At 42.9% G+C, this 27161-nt stretch overlaps 1 protein-coding gene and 4 non-coding genes across 5 annotated transcripts; all 5 read left to right on the forward strand.

Moving 5' to 3' along the window:
* Positions 1-3068: 3068 nt before the first annotated feature.
* LOC136484620 (small nucleolar RNA R44/J54/Z268 family) lies at positions 3069-3158 on the forward strand. Its single transcript, XR_010766125.1, has one exon. It is a non-coding gene; the product is annotated as a small nucleolar RNA R44/J54/Z268 family (small nucleolar RNA).
* A 72-nt stretch (positions 3159-3230) lies between these two features.
* LOC136484644 (small nucleolar RNA snoR122) lies at positions 3231-3308 on the forward strand. The gene has a single exon (XR_010766146.1). It is a non-coding gene; the product is annotated as a small nucleolar RNA snoR122 (small nucleolar RNA).
* A 102-nt stretch (positions 3309-3410) lies between these two features.
* LOC136484613 (small nucleolar RNA Z267) lies at positions 3411-3484 on the forward strand. Its single transcript, XR_010766119.1, has one exon. It is a non-coding gene; the product is annotated as a small nucleolar RNA Z267 (small nucleolar RNA).
* A 5633-nt stretch (positions 3485-9117) lies between these two features.
* Positions 9118-10575, forward strand: LOC136482099 (phospholipase A1 EG1, chloroplastic/mitochondrial-like). The gene has a single exon (XM_066479347.1). The coding sequence runs from the start codon at positions 9207-9209 to the stop codon at positions 10569-10571; it is 1365 nt and encodes a 454-aa protein (XP_066335444.1). The 5' UTR covers positions 9118-9206; the 3' UTR covers positions 10572-10575.
* A 15811-nt stretch (positions 10576-26386) lies between these two features.
* LOC136484484 (small nucleolar RNA R71) lies at positions 26387-26493 on the forward strand. Its single transcript, XR_010766002.1, has one exon. It is a non-coding gene; the product is annotated as a small nucleolar RNA R71 (small nucleolar RNA).
* The last annotated feature ends 668 nt before the right edge of the window (positions 26494-27161 follow it).

Here is a 27161-nt window from a genome sequence, read left to right on the forward strand (position 1 = left end):
CTTAGCGTCCGGTTGAGTACAGTAAGCATCCACGCTCGACCGGACGCGTCTGGTCACACCGGACTGGACGCTGCCAGCGTCCGATCAACTGTTCTGCTAAAAATTGCATTTGCTGATTCACACCGAACGTGTTCGATGTGGCGACCGGACGCGTCCGGTCTCTGAGTTCATCGCCAAATACCGGACGTGTCCGGTCATCATACCGGACGCGTCTGGTCACTCTGTAACCAACGCGATTAACTCCTTTTCAACTCTATCTTCTTCACCCTTGCTCAAATGTGCCAACCACCAAGTGTATCACCTTGTGCACATATGTTAGCATATTTTCACAAACATTTTCAAGGGTGTTAGCACTCCACTAGATCCTAAATGCATATGCCATGAGTTAGAGCATCTAGTGGCACTTTGATAACCGCATTCTGATACAAGATTCACCCCTCTTAATAGTATGGCTATCAAACCTAAATGTGATCACACTCTCTAAGTGTCTTGATCACCAAAACAAAATAGCTCCTATGGTTTATACCTTTGCCTTGAGCTTTTTGTTTTTCTCTTTCTTCTTTCCAAGTCAAAGCACTTGATCATTACCATGGCAACATCTTCATCATGCTATGATCTTCATTTGCTTCATGACTTAGAGTGTGCTACCTATCTCATGATTACTTGATAAACTAGGTTAGCACTTAGGGTTTCATCAATTCACCAAAACCAAACTAGAGCTTTCAACAGTTCTACACCAAAGAAAACTACACCGAGAGCTTCAGGAACTGTCGGACCCCACTTCCATTGTCCAACGCCCCCTTTTGCTAGGGTTCGACTACCCTAGAAGCACCTCCTTTCTTTTAACTTCTTCTCCTTTGCAAAAAGTGACAACACCACCAAGTGTACACCACCATGTGCAAATATATTAGCATTTTTCAAATATTTTTTCCAAAGGATTTTCACTCTTTTCACCATGCCACTCGATCCTAGCACACACGCAAAGTTAGATCACTCGAGTGGCACTAGATGACTGGTATGCAAACAAGTTTGCCCCTCTTGATAATATGACCATCTATCCTAAATCCGGTCATGCACTCCTCTACACAAACTTTGACTGGTGAAATGAAATGCCCTATAATTATACCTTTGCCTTGCGCATTCCATTCCATCTCCTCCAATGTTGATGCTACACAAGCACCACTCAACATTACCAAATGATACGATTCACTACATATAATCATGTGACCTTATTGGTTTATCGATTTTGACCTCACTTTGTCTTCACCGTTGCCCTTGTCCATCGGTGCCAAGTCATTGCTCAAGCTTCCCCGCCATGTGCGCTTATCGCTCCAAAGCCTCCGACTTGCCCTTCACACTTGCAACCGGTCCATCGACGCTAAGCCTTGTCTTGATCTTCTCCACCTAGTCACATGACTCTATGTCATGTCTCATATGCAATGAACTCCTTCATCATATGTGTGAGCATTGCAACATACCCAAGCCATTTCCACCTCCATGGCTGAAGTTGTTCACACTAGTGTCCCTGTAGACTAATCACCTGTGTATCTTATATAAATATATATTAGTCCACCTAAGTCATCACTCAATTATCAAAACCAAACAAGGACCTTTCAGAGGGTCTAAATGTTCTTTTTACATATTGTTTATCCGTCCAAGTTTGTAGTTTGAATTATTCAAAAAATTATGAAACACTCCAGCACAATTTGTAAATAGGCAATGATGCTAGTCACACAAAAATTAATTTATTAAGATATAGAAAATAGCGAAACATATGGAGTCTATAAACACAGTACAAAGACTACAAACATACAACATTTTACCAACTATGTCAATGTTACAATCGAAGTCTACAAACACATTACAATATAATCACCTCACAAACATTCTTCTAGTACCTGAGTGGGGTCTTATTGGTGCAAGAGAATGCTGGTGAGGGTGGAGAGAGCCAACCAAGGTGCATAAGGGTTTGGACCCTATGATGAGAAAGTGGTCGCCGCTATCTGAGCGTAGACCAACAACTATTGGAGGCATGATGAGCAACTCCACGCCGCTGGTTGAGCGCACTCTGACAACCAACTGGCGACCCGAAAAGCAATATATTGCTAATAGCACCCAACCTTTGGTGTGGCTATCCATCTTCACAAACATTCTTCTAGTACCTCTCGTGTGCACTATCCTGACTATGCATAACAAAATGTGTATGTGTAGGTCTCTCTCCCACAAAACAACCCATATATGTAGATACTATAAGTGGCATACTAAATAGGCCAGCACGACAGACCTCATCCTTGGTTAGGTGTCAGGACATCGCTTTTCTAACCAATGTTGTGATAGTTAGGTGGATCCAATGTCCGAAATTAATACTAACACTACTACAAAAACGAATTTGCGCAGCGTCACCAAAATAGCCTCCGTGGCGGGCACAATTTTTGCCCGCTGCGATTAATGGCCATGATTTACCGAGGTGGGCCTTTTTTATTTACCAAGGCGGACGTTTTTGTCCACCACGGTAAATAGATTTACCGTGGCGGGCGTCTTAAGATGTCCGCCACGGAAAATACCCTATTTTCCGCGGCAGATGTCTTAAGACGCCCGCCACGGTAAATCTATTTACCGTGACGGGCATATTATAAGGTCCGCCACGGTAAATAGTGGCCTAGCAGGCAGCCCATATGGGCCCAATATCCGCTCATTGTATATATACCGAAAGTTAGGGTTTTACTCATCCCCGTTCACTCAATCAGTCGTCGCCCTCCCCTCTCTCTCAGTCCTTCCCCGTGCGGCGCTGCCCCTCCTCTCCCTCTCCCTCTCCATAGCCGGCAAGCAGGGCAGCGCCCCTCCCTCTTCTCTCACTCCCCCTCCCCATCCCCTCCACTATCTCACTGCTCCTCCACCCCATCCCCCGCAGCCACCTCCCTATGCCTCGTTCGATTCGATTCGGCCTGCGGGTAGCGGCTCTGATCCGTGCTGTGCCGTGTTGCTTCAGCATGTTCTTCCGATTTTTCTCCGGATCTTTGGTTACTGTTTTGATCGTTTTTCTTGGCGATTTGGATTGGGATTAGATGGGAGCAGGTGATGAGAACAAGACAGGGACATCAGAACCCTTTTCTGGGCGTGATAGACTAAGTCTTCAATGGGAATCTCTCTGATGCTTTTGGCTTCCCCAAAACCAAATCTCGTTTCTCTGTATTTCTTCCGAGATCTGTTTCTTCTTCCTGGTAATTGGCTGCCGATGATGCATAACAAATGCACGTATTATCGGATTGTTCCATGACGATCTACAAATTGTCACTACCACTGAGGCAGAATTTTAGATTTGCAATCTGTTTTCTTTTGAATTTGATTAATTTGTTTGTTTTTTCTCTTTCTGGTTCTGTTTTCCTTTGGTCTGATAAGTTATCTCGAGCAAATTGCCTATGATGGTGTTAAATATACTTTGTAGCATTTTCGCTGTGAAATAAACTTAAATCTGAGGCATTTGCAGTTCAATAATCGTTGTTGCATCCTATCAGTTCAATAATCTCGACGATCTTTTCTTCGTGTCATGCCCTCGTCGTCCACGATGCGGGTCTGGCCTCCTCTTCGTCCAAGGCCGCGGATCCAGCCGATCTGCGCTCCCTCGCCATAGATCCGGCGAGGTCGTCCTCCCTGGCCGCGGATCCGGCGAGGATGACCTCTTCGGCGGCGGATACGGCGAGGAGGAGACCCCGGCGGCGGATCCAGCGAGGTGCGGTGGCGCTGGTATTGGGCTGGGAACGGGCTCGTCGATGGGCTCGAGAATGGGCTCACCGACGGGCTCCTGGGTTTTTTTTTGTTTTTTTAAATAATTTACCGCGGCGGGCACGTTACACCGCCCGCCGCGGTTAAGCCACGATTTACCGTGGCATCTAGGCCGCGGCGGACGGCTTTGCCCGCCGCGGGAAACCGAAAACGCCCGCCTCCAGTAAAGTTTGTGTAGTAGTGTAATGGGCTAGAATGAAAACTGGCAGTGATATGCAAAATGTCACTATCGGGTTGTGGCTTGACCCGACATGGATATATCACTACCGGTCGTAGCACAAGCCGGCAACGATATGGTACATATCACTGTTGAGTGATGGGTTTAACCTACAGTGATAGGTGTTATCACTGCTAGGTGATTAGCTTCCTAACAATTTTCTAGATCCTCGCCTTACGTCCCGGTAGTGACTAGTAGTCACTGACGGCCCCAGCACACCCTGCAGTGATGCTTCAATGTTTATTGCGTGTTTTGGCGTAGTGTACATCCTTGCTTACCGATAGGAATAGAGATTTTGATATAAAATGCCTTACAAGAGCTTTTTTTTTTTAATTTGTTCTTGGAATATAGCTATCTTCTGTTATGAATTTTTGCTAGCCGAAGATAGAGAGTGAAATTAGCTCTCTAGAATGCGCACAAGGTATACAAAAGTTTTTTGGAGGGTGAAAAAATATAGAGAACGGCTTTTATTCAAATGATTTGGAGAGTGAATTTAAGAAAGACTGTTGAAGATGCTTTATGTGGTAACGGTTGCACCACTAATCCTTTGGATTTAGCGTCGCTATTTTGGGGACATCTAGCACATACAACAGCCTCTATATGCACAATACGCATATATTGGCCGTTTCAGCCTCGGTCAATCATTGTATAATACAAGTACGCATCTCACATCACTTTAGAGCCAGCGCCTCGTGCCTCAGCTGCAGCCGCATATGGAGCTGGTTTCTTCGGTCCCGCGTTGAATTTTGCAGCTGTGCCCCAACAGAGGAAGAAACCCAAAAATTCGTTGATTAATCTGGTCGGAGTTGCGGCTATTGTTCATGAAATTAATTTAAATTATAATTCAGCTCGCAAGTCAACACGAAAGTGTGTACTAATGTGGGAGATCCTCTAAAACTTCTTAGACCAAATTTTCAGGGAAAATATTACTTTTACCACACTCGACCCTAGAAGTCGATGGTGACGTCTCGAGCTAGCCGGAGTCGCGTCACTTTTGCTTCCGCTCAAACTAGTGACGAAGCCAAAATTTTGCGGTAGTATGTCGGTCACAGACAATGACACTGAATAATTTTAATCCATATATATATCTTTAGTCTTCTCTTCACTTTTAACTGCGTCTTAATTACACCCACGCGTCACGTACTTAGAGTGGTCCCAACCATAAAACTATGCATCGAAACTATACTTCCAAGAGATAGTCTCTATGAAAGAATTTTCATTCGATTATCTATATTATCCCAAATATTATCTACCTATCAGAACTATTACTATGTTAATTCCCGTAGAGACATGGTTTCTTATATAAAAAAATCATTTTCTTATCTCCCCTCTTAACTCTAGTGCCACATCAGCGATTTATCTACTTGACACATTAATTAATGCTATGGAAACCGCCTATTGGGACTGCCCTTAGGCTAGTTTTAGTGGGCGTTTTATGTTCCAGTTTTCAACACCTATACCTTAAAAATATTGAGAAAGTAGGTAATTTCGAGATTAAAATAAGAACATAAATCATGACGATCTCATATGGACGTGAATCCCTAACATAGTAGTTAAATGGGACAACATTAGTAGTGACATGATGAACAACATCGTGATCAAAACAGCAGGCATAATAATAGATTGAATCATGGCACATGTACCTTTCGTTTGTAGAAGGAGATATCGTTGTCATTGATGGTATGAAGTCGTCGATGAGTTGTGGAGGAGGAGCTCGGAGCAGCTCACGACGAAAATAACAGAATGTAGCGTCACCTGACATGGATGGAAGACGACCCACTGTAGAGGTTGTGAATAGTCACGCGATGAGCACTTTCTAAAAATCTTATTGGTCCTTTCCCTATGTAGGATCACGAGCTACGCCGTCGACGTGATAGTGGAAAGATGTAAAAACCCTAACTCGATTAGATGCGTTTTGGCATTGGTCGAGAGGCTATTTATATAGGCCTCTCCAACATGTTCTTGTGTTGTGATCACGATTTAAATCATTAGGACTTGTATGCATAAATTTAAATGCAAAGTAACAAACAATTAAATCTACTTCGGTAAACATTCACACAGGTGCCACATGTCGACGCCATTCGTCAGCCCCAGCCCGACGAGGCAAGGCGAGCGAGCATGCACATGTGGGCCTCCATTCTCCTCCTCACACTAGACTAGAGGAAGCGGAGTGGACTTCCATATTTAAGTATGGTTACATCTACTTCTACAAGCAAGGTGAGACTAAATGGTTTGCCACTCTCCTCTTTGCACACATGAAAGAGCCTTTGATATTTTTTTTTTGAAAATTTTAGAAATTCTTATTAGGCCAAGCCTATATATTTCAACAATCACCCACGAGATCTCAAATGTTCATTTCGAGATTTGCTTGTTCCCGCTACTATTTAATATACTAGTGTGTTCAACGGACCCTGTTAAGTTAAACTTCTACCAAGAACTTCAAGCTAGACCCGTCCAAAACTTGAACAATGCACTACAGCTTGAATTGCAAATTTTATGCAGACAAATTTCACTCAAAGTCAAACTAGTACATGGTTGCAGGTAGCCTTCCCCGTGGATCTCTTTGGGGGCTTACTAGAGATCTCCAAGTCTCATAGACTGCAACACATTTTACAACCATGTTCGTAAAGATATGTTCTTTGAAGAATGCTCTCTTTGGACAACATCTTTGCTTGTTGGACCAATGAAACACACTAAGGTACTCACCAATCTGCCTTACAGCTTTGAGAGCATAGCATTTTATCTCAGAGAGGGTTATATATTACACTTCTCACTTTACCAATAGCTTATTCTTCAAAGGTCCATAGTCATGGGATCCGATCAAAATAGAAGGGTTACTACTATAAACACACATGAGTCTTATACCGATATTTTAAAAAAAACTAATACCACATCTATTAAAAAATGGAGGAAGTACATTATATAATAACAACTTATATTGGTATATATCTTGATCGTCTAATAATCCCATATCCCAGAGCGAGGATGTAGTTATTGGTCCCGTCCGGTCAAACACACCCATCATGACAGCAAGAAAGGGTCTCGAAAGTAGGAACACGCCCGCGCCAGTGCACTTCGGCGGCCACAATTTCGGCGGTCGCGTACGGCACGGCCTCGCGCCGTCCTCGCACGCTCCGTGTCGTGCAGCGTAACGAGTAGCAGCTGCGCGGCCTGCAGCACGAGCGGGGGTATAATTAGTGCTGAGGCGACGTCGCTTGCTTTCGTCGTCGCGTGGGTCCCACGCCTCACGCCATCGTCGGGCTACCGCATGGCGCCGGCCGGCACAACCGCAACGTGGAGCCACGGAAAGGCCCCTACCGACCACCCGCAATTATCACATGGATCCCTGGCGTATCTGCAATTTTAATAGTGTTTGAACCTGGGCCAGCATCTTGTACGCTTTCACTTTTATTTGGTGTTTGCCTAAACGGGTTAAACAACCGTTTAAACGTCAACTAAACGGTAAACAGTGTTAAACTGTTTTGTTTAGGGGTAAATGGAAATTAAACGGCTGACCGTTTAAACGGTAAAAAAAAAACAGAAAAAACGGTCTAAACGGCCTAAACGGAACGGAGATAAACAGTATTAAACGGGCTAAATAGCTGTTTAAACGGCTATGTAGGCGAACACGAGGTAAATTTAGTTCAGTTTTGTATGGATAAATTTGTATACTTAAGTTTATTATATTTATAAATGTGTACACTTGATATGTTACATGCATAAATATCTATATTTGGTTCTTTTCACATGCATAAATATTTATACATACCAAAATAATTAATTTTTACTCGGATAAATATGTATAAATGTTAGAATACTTGATTTTTTACATGCACACATATAATTATATGTATTTTTTTAAAGTACAAAACCGTTTAGACCGTTTAACTTCGTTTAAACACCGTGTAAACAGCTTAAACGCTAAATGAAGAGTGATCGTGTAAAGACCGTTTACCATTTAGGAAATATTGCTTTTATGTCTTCGATTCGAAGTGGTTTGGTTGGAGCAGTTTACAGAACATTCTGATCACATTTTTTGTTCTTTCGGAAAGTGATTTTGCTGAATGGATAGGCGTAAGCTGTTGGAGCTCGCCATCCATGGTTCTTAAGAAAATAAGAAATACCATTGGCACACGGTTTCATGTAGATTGGATCAGCATTCAAAAGCAGCCAAAAGTGGTGGCAGAGCCGCAGAGGAGAATGACACTAAGCACTTGATTCTATGGAGATGATATTGTATTGTGAGAGAGTGAGAGGGTACGGCATCCACTTTATTCTTATATGTGTGTTGTAAATTAAATTCCTTTCGCCTATAGAAAGCAAATATGAAACATGTATCTCTTTTTCATATTTAATATGTTCCAAACGTCTGCTCATATACAATTGTTAACATTTCTAGAGGATATAATTCAAACAAAATGTACAAAATTTAATTATTTAATTTTGTCAATGTTGTCGAAGACAACGATTTACATTTACATTTATACCAGAAGTAAACACATGGTAAAAAGAAAGATTGGAGTTTTTATTGTATGGGCCAACACATAACATATACTTCCTCCATTCTAAAGTATAAGACGTTTTTGTCTTTTCTACGTACACAGTTTTCACTATATATCTAGAGTATAGCTAAATCTTCGTATCTAGAAAAGATAAAATGTCTTATAATTTGGAATTGAGGGAGTAAGTAGGAGCACGTGTGACTTGAATAAAATGAAGCTCTAGTTATGTAGAATACTTTTGTACCCGTTAGCAAATACGGAAAATGTGCATTTCATTGACTAAAATTTCATTCCTTACGAAAAAATGTACTAGGTCATGTAAATTGTTTGGAATGGTCAGAGTTCATGGACCTAAATGCAAATTTGAAGGAAAAGGTTGAGTGAAAAGGAAAGGAGCCATCAGTTCCACGCTGCTCCCGCTCCAGTCAAATCCCCGCGCGCAACGTGCAAGATGTGCTCTGTTCTCTCGCTTTCCAACTAGCCAACACGTCTCGCAAGGAAACGGACACACACACACGGACACACCCCGCGTCGGTCCTCCTCTCCCATATAAAGGCTCGTGAGCCTCACCTCCAGCTCTAACTGCCAACCTCCGAGCTCGCTCTCTCTGTCGTCTCTCCCCATCTGGATCTCTCCCTAAGCTCACAACAAATAAACCGTGTGCAACTGCTGAACGAGGAGCTGCACCGCATCAATCAGCAACAATGGCGGTACACCTCCCGGTATCTCAGCCTTTTTCTGGCCTATGTGTGAAACCCCACCAGCAGCGGGGCCATGGCTCCACCACCGCCGCAATGGCGGCGGTGGCCGCGCCGCCCTCCACGTTCGCTCCGCAGACGACACGGCCCTCTGCTCCGTCCATCGCGGTGAACATCAGACACACAACGCCGGCAGCACCGGTCGTCATGACCGAAAGAGTGATGAAGAAGAATGACGAGACGCTGGCGAGCATGTGGCGGGAGATTCAGGGCGCCCGCGACTGGGCCGGCCTGGTGGAGCCGCTGCACCCGCTCCTCCGCGCCGAGATCGTCCGGTACGGCGAGCTCGTGGCGGCCACGTACAAGGCGTTCGACCTCGACACATGCTCCAAGCGTTACCTCAACTGCAAGTACGGCAAGGCACGGATGCTTGACGCTGTCGGCATGGCCAGCGCCGGGTACGACGTGACGAGGTACATCTATGCTGCACCGGACATCGCGCTTCCTGGAGCGACGGGGCCGTGCCCGAGCCGGTGGATCGGGTACGTGGCGGTCGGGTCCGACGAGACGGCGCGCCGCCTCGGGCGCCGCGACATCGTCGTGTCCTTCCGTGGCACGGTCACCGGCTCGGAGTGGGTGGCCAACATGATGAGCTCCCTCGAGCAGGCGAGGTTCGATCCGGCGGACCCACGCCCGGACGTGAAGGTCGAGTCGGGCTTTCTCTCCGTCTACACCTCCGACGACGCCACCTGCCGGTTCACCTGCGGCAGCTGCCGAAACCAGCTCCTTTCTGAGGTGACTCGCCTCATCAACAAGTACAAACACGAGGACACCAGCATCACGCTGGCCGGCCACAGCATGGGCAGCTCCCTCGCCCTCCTCTTGGGGTACGACCTTGCCGAGCTCGGTCTCAACCGCGATGGTTTCGGCAATACCTTGCCGATCACCGTCTACTCTTTTGCTGGTCCAAGGGTTGGCAACGCTGGGTTCAAGAATCGTTGCGACAAGCTCGGGGTGAAGGTGCTAAGGGTTGTAAATGTCAATGACCCTATCACCAAGTTGCCCGGCATCTTCTTGAACGAGAACTTTTTGTGGGCCAAGTTGGAGCTTCCATGGAGCTGTGCGTGTTACACGCATGTCGGTGTCGAGCTTGCCCTGGATTTCTTCAAAGCGAGAGATCCTGCTTGTGTGCATGACCTAGACGCCTATATAGGGTTGCTCAAGTGCCCTAAGATTGCAAAGGTGAAAAGGGACGGAGAGCATCTTTTAAGCAAGGCAATGAAGTTTGTGCTTCTACAGAGTTTTGATACTTGGAGGTGGCAAATGGCTGCAATCCAAGTTGGTGAGTTAGTACAAGCCATGGGGTTGTAGATTGATACAGGGTCCAATTTCATTCCCATTTTTTTGGGGGGATATGAAACATAGATGCCCTTGTAAATTCATTCATTTTGTCAGTAAAACGAGGTAGAGAAGAGTGGAAATTAGAAAAAAAAATTCGCCGGATATTGTACATTTGGAAGGTAACAAAAAATAATCAAAACAAATACTGATCATAGTTAATACAAATACTTATGTCATCAATGCTACTACCAATAATGCAAAAGAGATTTCATAAATAGGTGCAGCACACTAAAAATAGGTTTCTGGAGGTGGCTGGCAATTTGGTTTGCCTCTAAAAATAGGTGCAACACAGTAAAATTCATAGATTTTTTAAAGTCGAGTTGAATGAAGAAAAACTTTATATCAAAACTGTAGCACGCAAAGAGATCTCAACTTTGTAGTTAACAAATTTTTTCATTTGAAATCATTTAAGGCCTAAAAACATGTTGTATGTTTTTAATTTAATATTGATTTTTTTTAAGTTTTCCTAATGACATTGAGAAATGTCCTCAACAAAAGTAGTAGTACTCGAAGAGATCAGCAATACATTTTTCTGTACTTCTGTATTGTAACTCACCTCAGTCAATGTTAGGTCTACACAATGAACTAGTTCATCTTCAGTAAAACGTAAGTTGTTGCTTCTAAATATATGATAACCTTGCTTAGGGCTGATAAGTTACTGTTGTAACAATCAGCTCCACTGAATTTACACTATGTAACAACACTGAATATCTCCACAAATGCACTGGCCAAGTGAAAATGAACATCTATGGTCTCAGTTAATCTGAAAACTGCAGGCACTCATGCCCCTATTTCCTTGAGTTTTTTTAGATCAAGGACATATATTCGTCGAGCTTTATTAGAAAGCGTATCGAATGCCAAAAATCCTGCACTGGGATTACCAGTTTTACAGATTAAGCACCACAGAAAAGAGAAGCTTAACATCCATTGACTTTCCCTCTTACCAAAAGAAAAACTCAACTCCCACACATAAGAACACAACCAGGTTACATCTCGATCAGAAGAACAAAAGGAGTTCAATAGCAACCAACATCGACAAAACAGCTTCTCATTGAGCATTCGATGCGATCAAGTTGATCATCTCATCCGCAATGGGTCGCAGCTTTGTCTTCAGAAGAGGGCGCCATGTCTTGATGAGCATCAAGGTCTTGTAGATGATCACCATCGGAGACGACAACACCTTCTTGTTGAACGCCATGTCGTTTTGAGTCTTCCAAATCGTCCGAGTGCACCTGTGCATATGAAGTTTAATACCTGTTGTTTTTTCCTCGACAATTGTCAACAAACTCTACAAGAAACTGAGCACAATTAGTTCGCGAGCTTCACCATCCTAAAGTGTTCCTAAGAAAGGCCCACAAGAAGATAGCAGTGGGGCATCGGAAAAGTATATGGTCTAGTAGTTTCAAGTTTGTCAATAGTGGCACATTCCTCTGGACTAGACCATTGCTTTTTCTTCCACTGCACCCCAAATTGAATTCTATCATGAACTGCCATACCAATGAAATTTTAACCTTTAAATGAATATTGCATTTCCACACAGTCATCATCTGGCTATCTCTAACACCCCCTGATGTCATTATCTTGTACAGAGAACTAGTTGAGTATTTCCTAGTCCTAGAATTTTCAAGTGCCCAGAAAACCATCTCTCTTCCATCTGATAAAGTGATCTCATTTAGCATTTCCTGAAGTTGGTTCCAATCTTCATTGAGTACCTCATTTAAGTTGCCTTCTAAACTGAATTTCCCATTGTCCCTCCACAAATGCTTGAGCTACCTCTATGTCAGGTTTAGAAGTTATCTGAAAGAGTCAATGAAACTGTATTTTCAGAGGGCATTCACCTTGCCAACAATCATGCCAAAATCTGGTCTGTTGACCACTCTTAATTTCCACCACTCTCTTTGATACCACATTCTTAACTCTAAAAGTGATCTCCAAAACTGAGAACCTTGTTTATTTTTTATCTAAAAAATACTTTTCTACCCAAGATACTTCTTTCTCAGCAGGGAGCAGCGTAAACCATCATCACCTTTCTCTAGTTTATCAATCCATTTGACTAGCAAACACACATTCATAGCTCTAACATCTATAAACCCCAAACCACCAAACTCTTTGGGTCTGTTGAGTGCTTCCCACTTGATCATATGTTATTTCCTTTTCTTCCCTGTTCCTTGCCAGAAAAACCTTGATCTGATAGAATCTAACAGTTTTTTTAGAATAGTGAATATATCTAACAGTTGAAAGTTTCCTTCATAAAGATGGTAAACTCTCATTGTATACAAAGGCACACGAGAAAAACATGAGTCAATCATAGTAGATTTCCCTCCGGATGATATATAGTCACATTGCCAAGTACTCAATCTCTTCTAAGTCTTGTCATCAGTTACATATCTCAGTTGTGCTTTTGAGATTTTGCAATATCACTAACTGACATACCCAAGTATTTCATAGGGAAAGAGCCTAGTTTACAACTCAAAGTCTCCACTACTTGCTGTTGCATACCTTCCTCTAATCCCACGGTATAACCTCACTTTTATCAAAATTGATTTTCATGCATGACATTGTCTCATAGCATGATAGGATAAGTCTAATATTCTAAAGATTTTTGGTAGAAAAGCTTAGGAGAATTATTGTATTATCTGCATGTGTTAAACTCCCATCTATCAGGTGTGGGGCTAAATCCAGGATAATTGTCGATGAGATATCGTCAATAGTTCATCGAGGGGTATATCCACGATGGTAGATTATATTGTGACGCATGCGTGAACAGGAACTAGATGGCAACAGAGACACAAGATTTAGACAGGTTCAGGCCGTCAACTCGACGTAATACCCTAGTCTTCTATTCTGTTGGGTTTTACTGTATGCGATGGAATAATGAGGCAATGAGAGATATTTTGAGGGGGTCCCCTACCGGCCTTATATAGCTAGGAGGTAGGGTTACAGGTCGGTTAGATCTAAAACTAGTTGGCTATACGATAGAGATTACATGGAATAAATATCTAGCATATTCGATAAGATCTTTCTTAATCTTCAAGATTCCTTTCTAAAGTCTTGCGGTGCATGCTGAGCAGTGCCTTGCCCCACACATCTTGATCTTGTGGGCTGGATTGTCCCTTGATGGGGCGGCCCAAGTCCTACGCCATGGGTACCTGGGGTTATACCCCCACAGCTAGTCCCCAAACGCCTTGTATCCCCTGAGCAACACCATCTTGATCATGACAGAGCAGTTTAACTTGAAAGGGACCAGTTCAACTGGTAATCCGACCAGCTTAACTGGTGGTGAACCAGTTTAACTTGTAATCCGATCAGTTTAATTGTCGTTCAACTAGTTTAACTAGGAATTCGACCCGCTTAATCGCCGACCAGTTTAACTGGTCAACTAGCCTCGGACTTAGTCAAGTAAGGCTTGCCATAAGGACACAAGGAGATCAAAATTAAAATTTGAAAATTCTTCATCTTAGATGAAGTGTACACACTTAGGTGCCATTTGTGGTGCCAGATGATTATCATCTATGACTTAGCCATCTAAGAAAAAGCAGAGGCAGATAAGAAGCATCCATGACTTAGTCAGAAATGAGTGCTCAGCACCTAACAAAATCAGTACACGCATCATAAGGTGCAGTTTACACACTAAGTCCCTGAGCCTAACGGTAGGTGAATGATACACCTAGTGCCAGGGTCAAAAAAGAAAAATCTCCAGTAACAAGACCCCAGCTTAGCTGAAAACCAATAACAGGAAAAAACAATACACTCATCGCTAGGTGAAGTGTGCACACTTTATCCCCAAGCCTGCTAGAAGATAGAAAAAACATCTTGTAGCAGGTTCAAAGAAATTAAGTGAAAAAACTTTGCTAGACCGAAGAAAATAATTGTGCTTAGCACCAAACCGCCACAAATGCCTGTGAAATGGAATAACCGAAAGCCCATTTAACGGCCCATTATCCCGCCTGCGGATGTTTCAGAGTTGTGGGCGCGGCGTGGCATGGTTTCCCAAAAACCCTAGAATGCAAAGAGGCAGGGGCAGGCTGATATAAACATTGCCGCCCACAACGCACGCCCCCCTCTCTCCGCCGTAGCAGTTGCTTCATCTTCTGCGCAATCGCTTCCATTTTCCGCCGCTTCTTCTTCTTCCCCACACTCCTTCCTTCACATCCCGCAACCGCTTCATCTTCCTCGCATGCCGCGCATCTGCTCCACCATTAGAGCTCTTTCCCACCAAATCGTGTTCACATCCCCATAGTGCAACTAGATCTGAGCCATGGCCCCAAAGAAGCACACCTGCATCAAGACTTCCCGTGATGTGGAGTGGGTGAAATCAATGCTCATTGAAGAGGATATCAATGGCATGTTGATTGAAGGTATCATCCCCAACTGGGAGAGGTGTGAATGGCATCTTGCAACTGATGAGTTATTCCTGACTCCTCACACCCATGAGATGGTTGTATTCGAGGGCTTCTATGTTCAAGGATTTGGGGTTCCTGTTCATCCTTTCCTTCACAAACTATTGCTATACTATGGCATTAGCCTCTGCCATCTGAATCCCAATAGCATCTGCCACATTTCCACCTTCATAAACGTATGCGAAGCCTTCCATGGCATCGATCCCCATTTCAATCTGTTCCTCCACTTCTTCTACCTCAAACCCTTCTTCAGATCGGAGTCGCCCAAGGTGGTCGGCAGCCGTTGCCTGGTGCTATGGGATGGGATGGCATCCCAATACATCCAAGTCCCGCTCAACACCTCGATGAAGGGGAAGGTGTGGGAATACAACGGCAACAATTGTAGACGAGTGGTGAGGACACTAGTAAGAGTGCTAATGGTCTGGGTGCCAGTGGAGTTTGGTGGCGGCGGGGCAGGTGGAAGATGAAGGGTGAGGAGGGAGGAGAAGAACACATGGCTGAAGTAGAAAATTCCTATGTTGCTACTGTTCCTAACATTCACGGGTTGATTAAGAAGTCTCATTTGGCTCCTCTCAGCTTCTTCACTCAAGCAAGTTTTGTTACCATGGCTGTTTGGTACTAATTCGACAAGCCTAGCAAACAAGGTCAGCGTGAGACCATGCATGCTAGATGTTTAAGCCATGCATATGCCATCAGAAGGAAGCATTTACAAGGTTTTATTTTAGATTAATGAGTTAGTTATGTCCATCTATTTTTTGTCACCCCGCACGACCACTCCCTCCCCATGTCATGTCTTCCACCTCCCCTCCTTGCCTCTCCCTCCCTCTCTCCCTCCCCGGCGAGATCCTCCCCGTGCGCTGTGCCCTACCGCCTCCTTGTGCCCACGCCGACCTCCTCCCCTCACCTGCACCGAGCTCCTCCTCCCACACCATGCCACCCATGGTGGATCCGTCGGATCTAGGGGGCCATGGAAAATCTAGTGAGGTAGGGCTCCTCCTCCTAGATCTCTGAGCTAGAGTTCTGGTGAGCAATCCCTATCATCTTCCCCAACTCTATTGGGCTTAGAAGGAAAGGTCTGGGGGAGGATGGCTGGCCAGGAGGTTAGGGGCCCTAGTGGTGGTGGAGGCAGTCGAGCGAGCTCTGGCGAGGGGGGAAGGTGGCCACCATAGGTGCCCACAGCAGACGAGCTCCAGCCAAGCCCTAGCATACCACAGCGGCAGGAGCGGGCAGCGGCGGGGGCGAGGGTTGCCTACAAGGAGGAAGAAGGAGAAGGGGGCGGCGTGAGGTACATTATGGCCGTGTGTTAGGCAAACATTGCGTTAGCTGTATTTATCGCTCACCATTTCCTGGAGCGCAATTTGTTTGTGTTTGTACGTACTCCAATCGTTAATAGGAGCATGCACGTTTTTGCCCACATGCAAATCGAGAGCTCCCATTTCTTTTTGTGTTGAGTACTGTTACGTCCATGGCATTAGCATAACCCGAACAAGTGTTGATGGTTGTTAATATCAATCATAAACCATCAACATATCTTACTTATATACTTAATTTCATCACCAAACATAGGTATAGGGGTTCAAACTAATCCACAAGTTTTGGTGAATATGTGAATGCAGGAGAATTTATCTACAAAATAGGTCCCGGGACCACTGTCATACACTCCAAATAGACAAACCGACATTAGCAAGTGATTTAACCCACGCAACCTGCGAAAGTCAACTCAAGATGGAGTCTAGGCCACATCACCATAGGGGGAGGCCCACCTATCACAGGGGGAGGCCGGCTGGCTCCACCTGTAGGCCAGACGGCCTATGGGTCCCACAAGTCAGCCCCTGCTTTCTAGGTCGGTTCCCCACCACCTTTGAGAGTCCATCTCCATCGTTGCTCATGGTCAGTTTGTAACTAGGGCTCAGATTTTATGTTGCCAGGGATTCATGGGCCCATAGGACTCCTGGTGCCCCTATAATAGGACCCCATACCTCCTCCAGAAGGGCACCCTACACATCAAAGCTTCATTATTTCATACACATTGTATGTAGTGTCCCTCTAGGTGCCTCTCACCTAGTTGTATTATAGAAAATAGGGAGAGAGGTGAGGAGAGAGATATGAGGAACTGGCCTGTTGGATTCTCCTCAACTTTGTACCTCGATGGATCTAGCTCATCATTGGGTGACATCCAGGTTCTTCTATTGGAATTTTCAAGTTCTCTAGTTAATTAAATTCAGTCTTTACTTTATTTTACTTACGGGAACTCCGCTTGCATCAAGTGCTCTAGTCTTAAGATTTGGATTAGAGTAGTAACCATTAGCATAGACGTGGTGTCTCAGCTAGTGTTTACCTGAGTGTGCGCCTAATCCGATGGTTAGTTGTGGTAGTCCTAGAGGTGACAGCTCTATCAGGCCTTTGTAATCCATCATGTTCGGATTGGTGTTTTGTAGAGCTTAGACAACCTTCCCCTGACTACTTGTTCTCACCTCCTTTGAGAGTCAGAAAGGTACTATTGCTCCAAAGTAAGTAAGTGAAGTAATCCCGATCCTTAGTTATCTAGTTTAAGCCTTAGAAAATACTTCTCTACCCATAAAAACACTTTTCTATTTTTATCCTTAGACATCCTTGATCCTTACTAGAACACTTTGTGTTCCCTATGGATAAATACGATACTCTAGAATACTCCTTGGTGAAAGCTATAGTGTTATCCGTGCGCTTGCGGGTTTTTCTGTGTGTGTGTTAAAAAAATACCAACAAGCTTTCTGGCGCCGTTGCTAGGGAACGGTAGCTGTGTTAGTTTGGAACCAAGTTCGTCCGTATATTCCTTTACCTTTTACAACCACTCGTGCCACATGGATTCCTCACCTATCATTCAACTTTTGGCTTTGAAGGGTGAATTATTGGAGCCTCCACCATCAATGCACCCCATTCTTACTGATGGCAATGAGCATCATCCTACTTTCATAGCCATGGTTCGGGAGCAATCCTTCTCTAGCATAGAAGATGAAAATCCTTACACCCACCTTCATGAATTTGAGCAATTGTGTTCTTGCTTGACTATTGCTAGCATGACACAAGAGACCATTAAATGGAAATTGTTTCCGTTCTCCCTTTTGGATAGAGAAAAATAATGCTACGCTCATATCGTAGGAGTAAATGGAAATTGGGATGAACTTCAAGACAATTTTTGACTTGCTTTCTTCCCTTTATCTCGAATTGCCGCTCTACGAATAGAAGTTCTTACTTTTCAACAAAAAGAGAATGAAACATTAGGAGCAGCCTAGGATAGGTTCATAAGCCTTATTAACTCTGGTCCAAACCTTTCCTTGCCTGACCACGTCCTTTTACATCACTTCCATCTTTGTCTTAGCAAGGAAGCTGCTCTCCACCTTGACGTATCTTCTGGAGGATCATTCACACAAAACCATTAGTGAGGGGAGGGCCATTCAATAGAAAATCCTTGAAAACACCCCTTACACTGGCATTTTTGACAAGTTTCCCAAAGAAGAAGTTGAGCCAAGCCCCGATCAACAAGAGGAGGCACATACAACTGAATCCAAAATTCCTTCAAATTCTTCTAGTGATTTGGTTGCCAAAGAACCTCCCATTGAGGGAACACACCACACCTTAGAGGATCATGAACCTCATCCTTCTATGTTCCCTCTGAAATCGAGGAAGATCTTTTTGAAGATTTTGGGAATGCCTTGAAATTACCAGTTCAAGTGAAGTCTTTGGCACATTTTGTATCATTAGAGGATGACGATGGTCCACACAATGAGTCTTTCCTAATGGAACATGTCAAAGGACTTTCGGCCATCATGAGCCATGAGTGGTTGGCAGAAATAGAGTTATCCACTAATGTAGCCTGAATCACTGCCCCCTCAGATGTCTTATCTTGCATCCAAAAGAAAACAACCATAGAGGCTCATTATAGTCCTACCGTTAGGATGAATATCATTTCAAAGACTTTGGCCAAAAAACTTTGCCCCAATGAGTCCTTGATCCCATCTCATAAGCTTTTGAGAATTCCTTTAAGAGTTACTCTTAAAAGTTAAGGGGTCATGAGAACTATACCTTTGCGCATAAGAGGCTCTGAGTATTACTTAGATTTTCATATCTATACATCTTAGACATATCCCTCTTGATTGGTGTACCTTTAGGGACACTCTTTTGAGAGACTGAAATAGGGCCTCTTGAATTTAAAGCTAGGAAAGTCTACTATTGTCGTCTCGCTTGCACGCTCAAACAACGTGATAGAACCCAAGCCCAAACAAGACCCTGTTGAGCATGTTTTAATGGCATCTCTAGAAGACATGGTCCAACCAGCTCTTGATGATGAATATTTTATTCAAGAAGAGGAAGAGCTGGCAGAGCCTATCGAACTAGATCAAACGAAGATACCACCACAATCCTCAATTGAGCTAAAACACCTTCCTTCTGGCTTGAAATATGTCTTTCTCAATAACAACCGAGAAACTCATGTCATCATAAGCAACAAGCTTTCCCAAGAAGAAACCCGTAAACTTGTCGCTGTTCTAGAAAGACATAAATCAACCATAGTCTACTCACTCCAAGACCTCATAGGGATTAGTCCCACTCTTTGTACTCATCGTATCCCCTATCGATCCTGATTCTTCGCCATCAAGAGAACCACAATGGAGGCTTAACAATGCCATGCGAGAAGTTGTTAAGAAAGAGGTCCTTAAGCTTTTGCACTCTAGGATTATTTATCCTATGCCATATAGCGAGTGGGTTAGTCCTATCCAAGTTGTGCCAAAGAAAGGAGGGATGATAGTCGTAAGGAATGAAAAGAATGAACTCATTCCTCAATGAACTATCACCGGGTGGCGGATGTGCATTGACTATCGAAAACTTAACAAGGCCACTAAGAAGGATCACTTCCCGTTGTCATTCATTGATGAAATGTTAGAACAACTAGCAAACCATTTCTTCTTTTGTTTCCTTGATGGGTATTTTGGATATCACCAAATCCTGATCCACCCCGACGACCAAAGTAAGACCACTTTTACATGCCCATATGGAACTTATGCATACCAATGAATGTCGTTCGGATTGTGCAATGCTCTAGCTTCCTTCCAACGGTGCATGATGTCCAATTTCTCTAACACGATTGAGAAAATCATGGAGGTGTTCATGGATGATTTTACTTTCTATGGCAAAACCTTCATTGATTGTTTGGAAAATTTAGATAAAGTCTTACAACGGTGTGAAGAAAAGCACTTAGTCCTGAACTGGGAGAAATGCCATTTTTGGTCTAGGAAGGAATAGTGCTAGGACACAAGGTGTATGCTCGTGGGATAGAAGTGGACAAAGTAAAGATTGAAGTCATTGAACAACTTCCACCTCCCACAAATGTGAAAGGAATTCATAGCTTTCCAGGACATGCAGGGTTCTACAAACGTTTCATCAAAAACTTTTCTCAAATCGCTAGATCCCTAACTAGCCTCCTAGCCAAAGATGCACCTTTCATTTTTAACAATGAGTGCCATGATGCTTTTCAAATCCTCAAGAAGGCACTCATTTCAGCTCCAATCACCCAACCAGTTGATGGGAAGCTACCCTTTGAGATCATGTGTGATGCTAGCAACTTTGCTGTTGGGGCCGTTCTTGGCCAAACCAAGGATAAAAAACACTATGCTATATCCTATGCTAGCAAAACCTTGTCTGGGCCACAACTCAATTATGCTACCACTGAAAAAGAGTTGTTGGCTATTCTCTTTGCAAGATAAGTTTAGATCTTACTTAGTGGGGGCAAAGTTAATTATTTATACAGACCATGCTGCTCTTAAATACCTCCTCACTAAGAAAGATGCGAAGCCTCGGTTGATCCGATGGATTTTCCTACTCCAAGAATTGGACATAGAAATAAGAGATAAGAAGGGGGAAGAGATCTCGATAGCCAATCACTTGTCTAGGCTTCAATATAAGGAAACACATGAGTCACCTATTAATGACTATCTAAGGGATGACACACTACTGAAGGTAACAGACTCTGACCCATGGTATGCAAATATTGTGAACTACAAGGTTGCAGGTGATGTTGCACCATGGGAGGACAAGAGGAAGCTCAAGCATCAAAGATGTTTCCACTTGTGGGATGATCCATATCTTTATCGGGTTTGTGCTGATGGATTGCTATGGAGATGTGTCCCCATGGTTGAAGCCACAAAAATCATAGAGAGATGCCATGCATCACCTGATGGAGGACATTATGGAGCATTCTATACACATGCTAAAATTTGGCAAAGGGGATTTTTTTGGCCAACAATGTATCAAGATACAAAGGAATTTGTTAGAAGATGCGCTAGATGCGAGAAACATGGAAACATCAATGCTTGGGAAGCAATGCCACTCATGAATAACCTCCAAGTGGAGTTGTTTGATGTTTGGGGGATCGACTTCTGGGGACCATTCCCAAAGTCTAGAGACACCGAATACATCTTGGTGGCTGTAGACTATGTGTCCAAATGGGTAGAAGCATTACCATGTCGAGCCGCTGACTCCAAGCACTCTAAAAAGATGTTCCAAGAAGTGATATTCCCACGATTTGGAACACCCTGATTGGTCATTAGTGATGGAGGGCCACATTTCATCGACAAGACCTTCCGTCAGTTCTTGGCAGAATATGGAGTCAAGCACAACATTGCCACTCCATACCATCCCCAAACAAGCGGTTCTTGATACTTCTTAACAACTATTGGAGGAATTCCACAAGTGCACAGAACTATCGCGTAGCACTTCACTCAGTGCATACGAGTGTCGAATTTATATTTTTCCCACAGGAAGGTGGAAGGCTAGAATTTATATTTACTGGTAGGTTGCTAAGGGAAGCCTAAGTATATGCTAGGTAGGTAAACAATAGTGGAGGTTGAATGTGCACTACCTATACTAAACACTAAATAAGCTACACTAGAGATAGCTAGGTGGGAGAGCGAGTGATTTATCTTTCAAGTAACAAAGGGTAAACAGGTAACTAGGAGAAATACGCTTGTACTTTAGGGCACAACCCACCTACCAACTAGGAGACTTAAATAGACAAGGTCTGTCATGATCCCTACGATTTAATAACTAGATCTATCGTGGTGGAATACAGAGGATGGACAAGGCTGTCACCACTTGCCACCTATCACAATCTATCCGGAGCCCTAGCCGTATCCATAGGTAATCGATAGCCTAAGCACCACACTTAATCTATAAACTTACTACTTTGATCCGAGCTTCGATGAAATGAGATCAAAGCACCCTAACTAGACGGTGGAACCAATTCTAACGAATAGCTACTAATTAAGAGAGAACCTATGCTACTAATGCCAAACAATAAGCACCTAAGCTCACTAATGATGAACAATAATGACTAAGTACTTAAGTGAAGCAAAGCAATAATACTAGAATAAAGTACTAAAATAAATACTGAATAAAGTAAATGCTAAATGAAAGAATTACAAAAGAGCTATACCAGACCTAGAAAACTCTTTTGACTCCGAGAGAAGCTCTTGCTCTTGCTCTTGCTCTACTACACTACTAGACTACTACTCTATAGCTAATGCTAAGCTAGAAAGGTAAGAGAAGCTTGGAAATGAATGGGACATCCTTCCACCGAGCTCCACACCCTCTATTTATAGTGTAGAGAGGCATGGGGGGTACTTGTAGGTAGCCAGGAGGTCAGTGGCCATAGGGGGCACCGAGCGGTGGCATAGGGGCGTCGACAGGCCCTAGGATGCACCGCCTTTGCATCCTACGGTGCTAGTTGGCTCCCTAAGTTAGTTACTTGGACAACACATGTCAAAATTCAGCTTGTATGGTGGTTGGTAAGTCAATGGAGCTTTCCAAGTCTATGACAATGGGCCCATGAATCCACCGGCATCAAATCTTGTCCGTTGATCAAACCGACTTGAATGTATGCTTGTCATTGGCTCTGGAGCAGCTCGCACGGATCGGTGACATGTGGGGCTAGGCAGTGCTGCCAAGTGGGCCCACGAGCTCCTATCCTGTCCACTTGCTCCATGTGTCCATATTTGTCACCTTTTTGCATATTTTTTCTATATTTTCCCGCATACAAATAATTCTACAAGCACAAGTTGAACTAGGTGAATTATAAACAAAATTCCTCACATGAGATGATGATTTACGTCACTTTGTCATGCTTTTGGGTGGAATGTTGATGGTCAAAATAGGTGTTAGTGACATCAACAAGCTCTCCCAAGCTACCCCTTTGCTGTCCTCAGCAAAGATGCAGTTTTACCATGGAATAGGTCCTGGATCAGGAGTTACTACTATGTAACACCCTATAGAAACTTATATACAAACAAATACTATCTCTTGAGTTGAACATGTTAGCACTTAGAAATTCACCATCAGTCTTAGCAATGTGGGACTTATAGCTTTCACCATGACACAAGCAATTGCAAGAATGTGTAGCTAGATAGATACTTTTTGCCTACTTTCGTTTAGCTCAAACTTCCTGGAGGTTTTCAATAGATTTTGAGAAGAAAAACTTGCCTAAGTTCCTCAGATGGTACACTCAAGTCACTCAATGGTGTTTGAAATCTCACCAAGGCCATGGTTCTTAGCCTTAATTTCTATCCTAAAGCTTATGTGGTGCTCAAGGTAGGGGATAAAAGCATAGCCTACTTGAATTGAGTTATTGCTAAGTTAAACACTTGGATCGCAAGGAGCAACAAATCATACTAATTGATCAAGATGTGCTTGTGTGTGGTATCTTTGGCGGAAGTGGTACTCCTTTGAAAAGTTTCCCTTCTCTAGCTTCTTTTTGAGAGGGCATGGCTACTTTTCTTCTTCTCACACTCTCTTTGTCTTTTTTTGAACACTAGAGATTTTTGCTCTTTTATTCTCTCTCACTTTTTTGTAGCCCATGCCTCTCTTTTTTATGTAAGATAGCTAGAGAGGTAACTTTGGTTCTCATAGAGCAATAATGTATGGAAAACATATGTGGGTGCGTATTCCCAGTGTAAGAATAGCATAAATATGTGGGTGTTCGTGATCTTGATAAAAAAGCATGACAAGTTTCTCTACTCAGATCAACAAGGCTTGAAAAAGCTCAAAACAAACAAGAAACTTTTATGGTGGCTTTATCATGTATGAATGACTATGTATTTGGCTTTGGTAGGAATTTATCACCATTGAGGAGCTTCTAGCAAGAGAGTTTTAGCATTTTGCAAAACAAAACTCCAGGTTGTTTTTACCATTCCTCAGATAGGTTCAAAGATTTACTCTAATAATGTCTACAACATATCTCACATAAGCCTATTCTTGGTTCTAGCATTTGCAACCCATGAAAGCATTCAACTTAAGATGAACTCTAAGTTACCATGCTCAAAACTTAAGAAGTATAAGGTTGTATGACAAGCTTTTGCAAAGTATCACATAGCAACTATTCATCATCTTCAAATAAATTATCATCATTTTATTAGAGCAAAGTTTCTTTTAAGATAAATTTTAAGGCACTCCTCTCCACATTCTATGATCATGAATATTGAAATGTAAGACAAATATGAATGTAAAGAGAGAGTTTAAGATTTTCATACCTGAGCGAGGAGAGATGTCTCCCCAAGCTTGCCTTTTGCATAAGTTGGAATGTCGTCTGGCAGCTATTTTGATTCTTTTCTTTATTAACAGACTAATACTACTAGGATGCATAAATAACTAAATAACCAAACCTATTACTACTAGATAACTTATTCAGTATGGATAATGCTGAATATTATTTATTTTTATTCATTATTATTAAGAAATTTTTTATATGTGTTTTTAAATGCAAATCTATCCTATCATGCATAGCTACTACAGAACTTTATTTATTAACATAGAGTAGCTAAATGCAACTAACCTATCATGCAATGCAAAGCAAATTTAGTTGAAATTTAAATATGAGATGCAACTAATGAAATGCGGTAAATAAATGCAATAGATGGAGAACTTACCTTTTTGAAGGGCTCAAGGTCATTCGTCCTTGGGCGGAGGTGTTTTCTCTTGTTCCACCTCAGAGGCCCTGTCAGGATCAGGGGATGATGAGTTTGAGGACGAATCTTTCTTTTTACGCCATCTCTTTCTATTCTTCATGTTCTTGATAGGCTTCTCTGGCTCTTCAATCGACTTTGGTTTCTTCATCTTTATTCTCTTCGGATGCTTCTTCTTTTCTTGCTTCTCATCAAAGAGGGGTCATCCAGAGGCAAAAGCAAATATTTCTTTTCTTCCAGCAAAGTGGAATTGGATTTTCCTAGAAGCCACATTTGTGCAAGCATTTGTAGGATTAAAGAAAGGACGACCAAGGATTAAAGGTGTATCCTCGGCGTTGCCCATGTCTAAGATCATAAAATCTATAGGAACATAAGCACTCCTAACTTTCACTAATAGATTAGTGGCTACTCCCTCGAGATAATAGGTGGATTGATCGGTTAATTATAGGTAAACTGAGGTTGGAGCTAAGGTAGTGTAGAACAATTTATCATAAGTTTTCTTAGACATGATGTTAATACTAGACCCTATATCACAAATGGCATTATGAAAAGTGTGGGGTCCTATGGAGCAAGCAATGATGGGGTTCCTAGGATCACCTTAATAGGAAATCCTCAACCATTTTTAGAAAAGTCATACCTTGCCGTAACAAGGTTGGCTGTCTCCATGGTTCCTTTTGGTTTGCTAGGAATTTTATCTTTTTCATAGGATGGGATAGCAGCAGTAATTTGGGCTAATTGGGTTTCTATCATCTTGTTGAAACTAAGTTGATTCTTTAAAGTAGAAGAAAACTCATCCAATTTAGCATTTATATTTTCTAACATCTTGTCATGAGCATGCAACTTTTTATTAATGCTATCAGAAATTCTACCATTGCTATAACAAAGATTTTTAAGGAAAGCATAACTATTATTACCTTGATTATTCATACATTGAGAAGAGTAATAATTGTTACCTCCTTGATTGTTGGAGCACTGATTCCAACCTTGATGTTGTTGTGGACGGAACCCGTTGTCGGTGTTGATGAAGTTGAGGTCCTCCTGGGTCTTGGGATAGGAATTTCTCGAATGTCCAACATCTCCATAGACTTCACAAGTCATGTGGGACTCCATGGCTTTGAGTGTCTCTTGGGCACTCACCTTCTCAAGACGTTCTACTCATTTCATGAGTAGATCCATCTTAGCCGCAAGCATGTTAATTTCTTTTACTGAATCCATACCTCGTTTACGAGGATGGAGTCGATCGTCACTCCATCCTTGGTTGGAGACCATCTTCTCGATCAATGTCTTGGAAGCTACAAAACTTAGCGAAAAGAATGCTCCACCAGCAGCAGCATCTAAATGGCTTGTATCTAACAACACTAATCCATGGAAGAAGTTCTCGATCAAAAGCTAGTTTTCCATACCCTGGTGCAGGCATGCAGAGACATACTCTTGCATTCGTTCCCAAGCTTCGGGAATCAACTCATCTACTAGTTGTTGAAAACTAGAGATCTTATTGCGAAGAGCATTAGTTTTCCCCATAGGGAAAACTTGACTAGGAAAGCGTTGCAACACTTGTCTGATGTGTCTACAGCATTACGGTTAGAGTAAAACCATTGCTTAGCCTTTCCTAACAAAGAGAAGGGGAAAAGGCGAAGACGTATAGCCTCTTGGCTCACTCCCTTAATGGTGAATGTGCTACAAATCACCAAGAAATGTTGGAGGTGAGCATTTGCATCCTCGTGGGCTTTCCCATAAAATGGACTAGGTTGAACCATCGTAATTAACAATGGCTTAAGCTCAAAGTTAGCGTCCCCATTGATAACATTGGGTTCGGTGGCTACATTAGCAGCCGAGGGTGTAGAAAAATCATGAATGGACTTATCACCCATGATCATGTAGGGTAGTGATAGGATAAGAGGAAAAATGGATAAACTACTTAGGATAACAAAAAGACTAGTTAGCAAGACTAGCAATATAAATTCGAGGCCATTTGCCTTCCCCGGCAATGGCGCCAGAAACGCCTGTTGATACTTCTTAACAACTATTGGAGGAATTCCGCTAGCGCACAGAACTATAGAGTAGCACTTCGCTCTGTGAGTATTGAGTGTCGAATTTATATTTTTCCCACAGGAATGTGGAAGCCTAGAATTTATATTTACTAATAGGTTGCTAAGGGAAGCCTAAGTGTATCC

The sequence above is a fragment of the Miscanthus floridulus genome, chromosome 9 (genome assembly GCF_019320115.1).
Source record: "Miscanthus floridulus cultivar M001 chromosome 9, ASM1932011v1, whole genome shotgun sequence".
In the NCBI taxonomy this organism is placed as follows: domain Eukaryota; kingdom Viridiplantae; phylum Streptophyta; class Magnoliopsida; order Poales; family Poaceae; genus Miscanthus; species Miscanthus floridulus.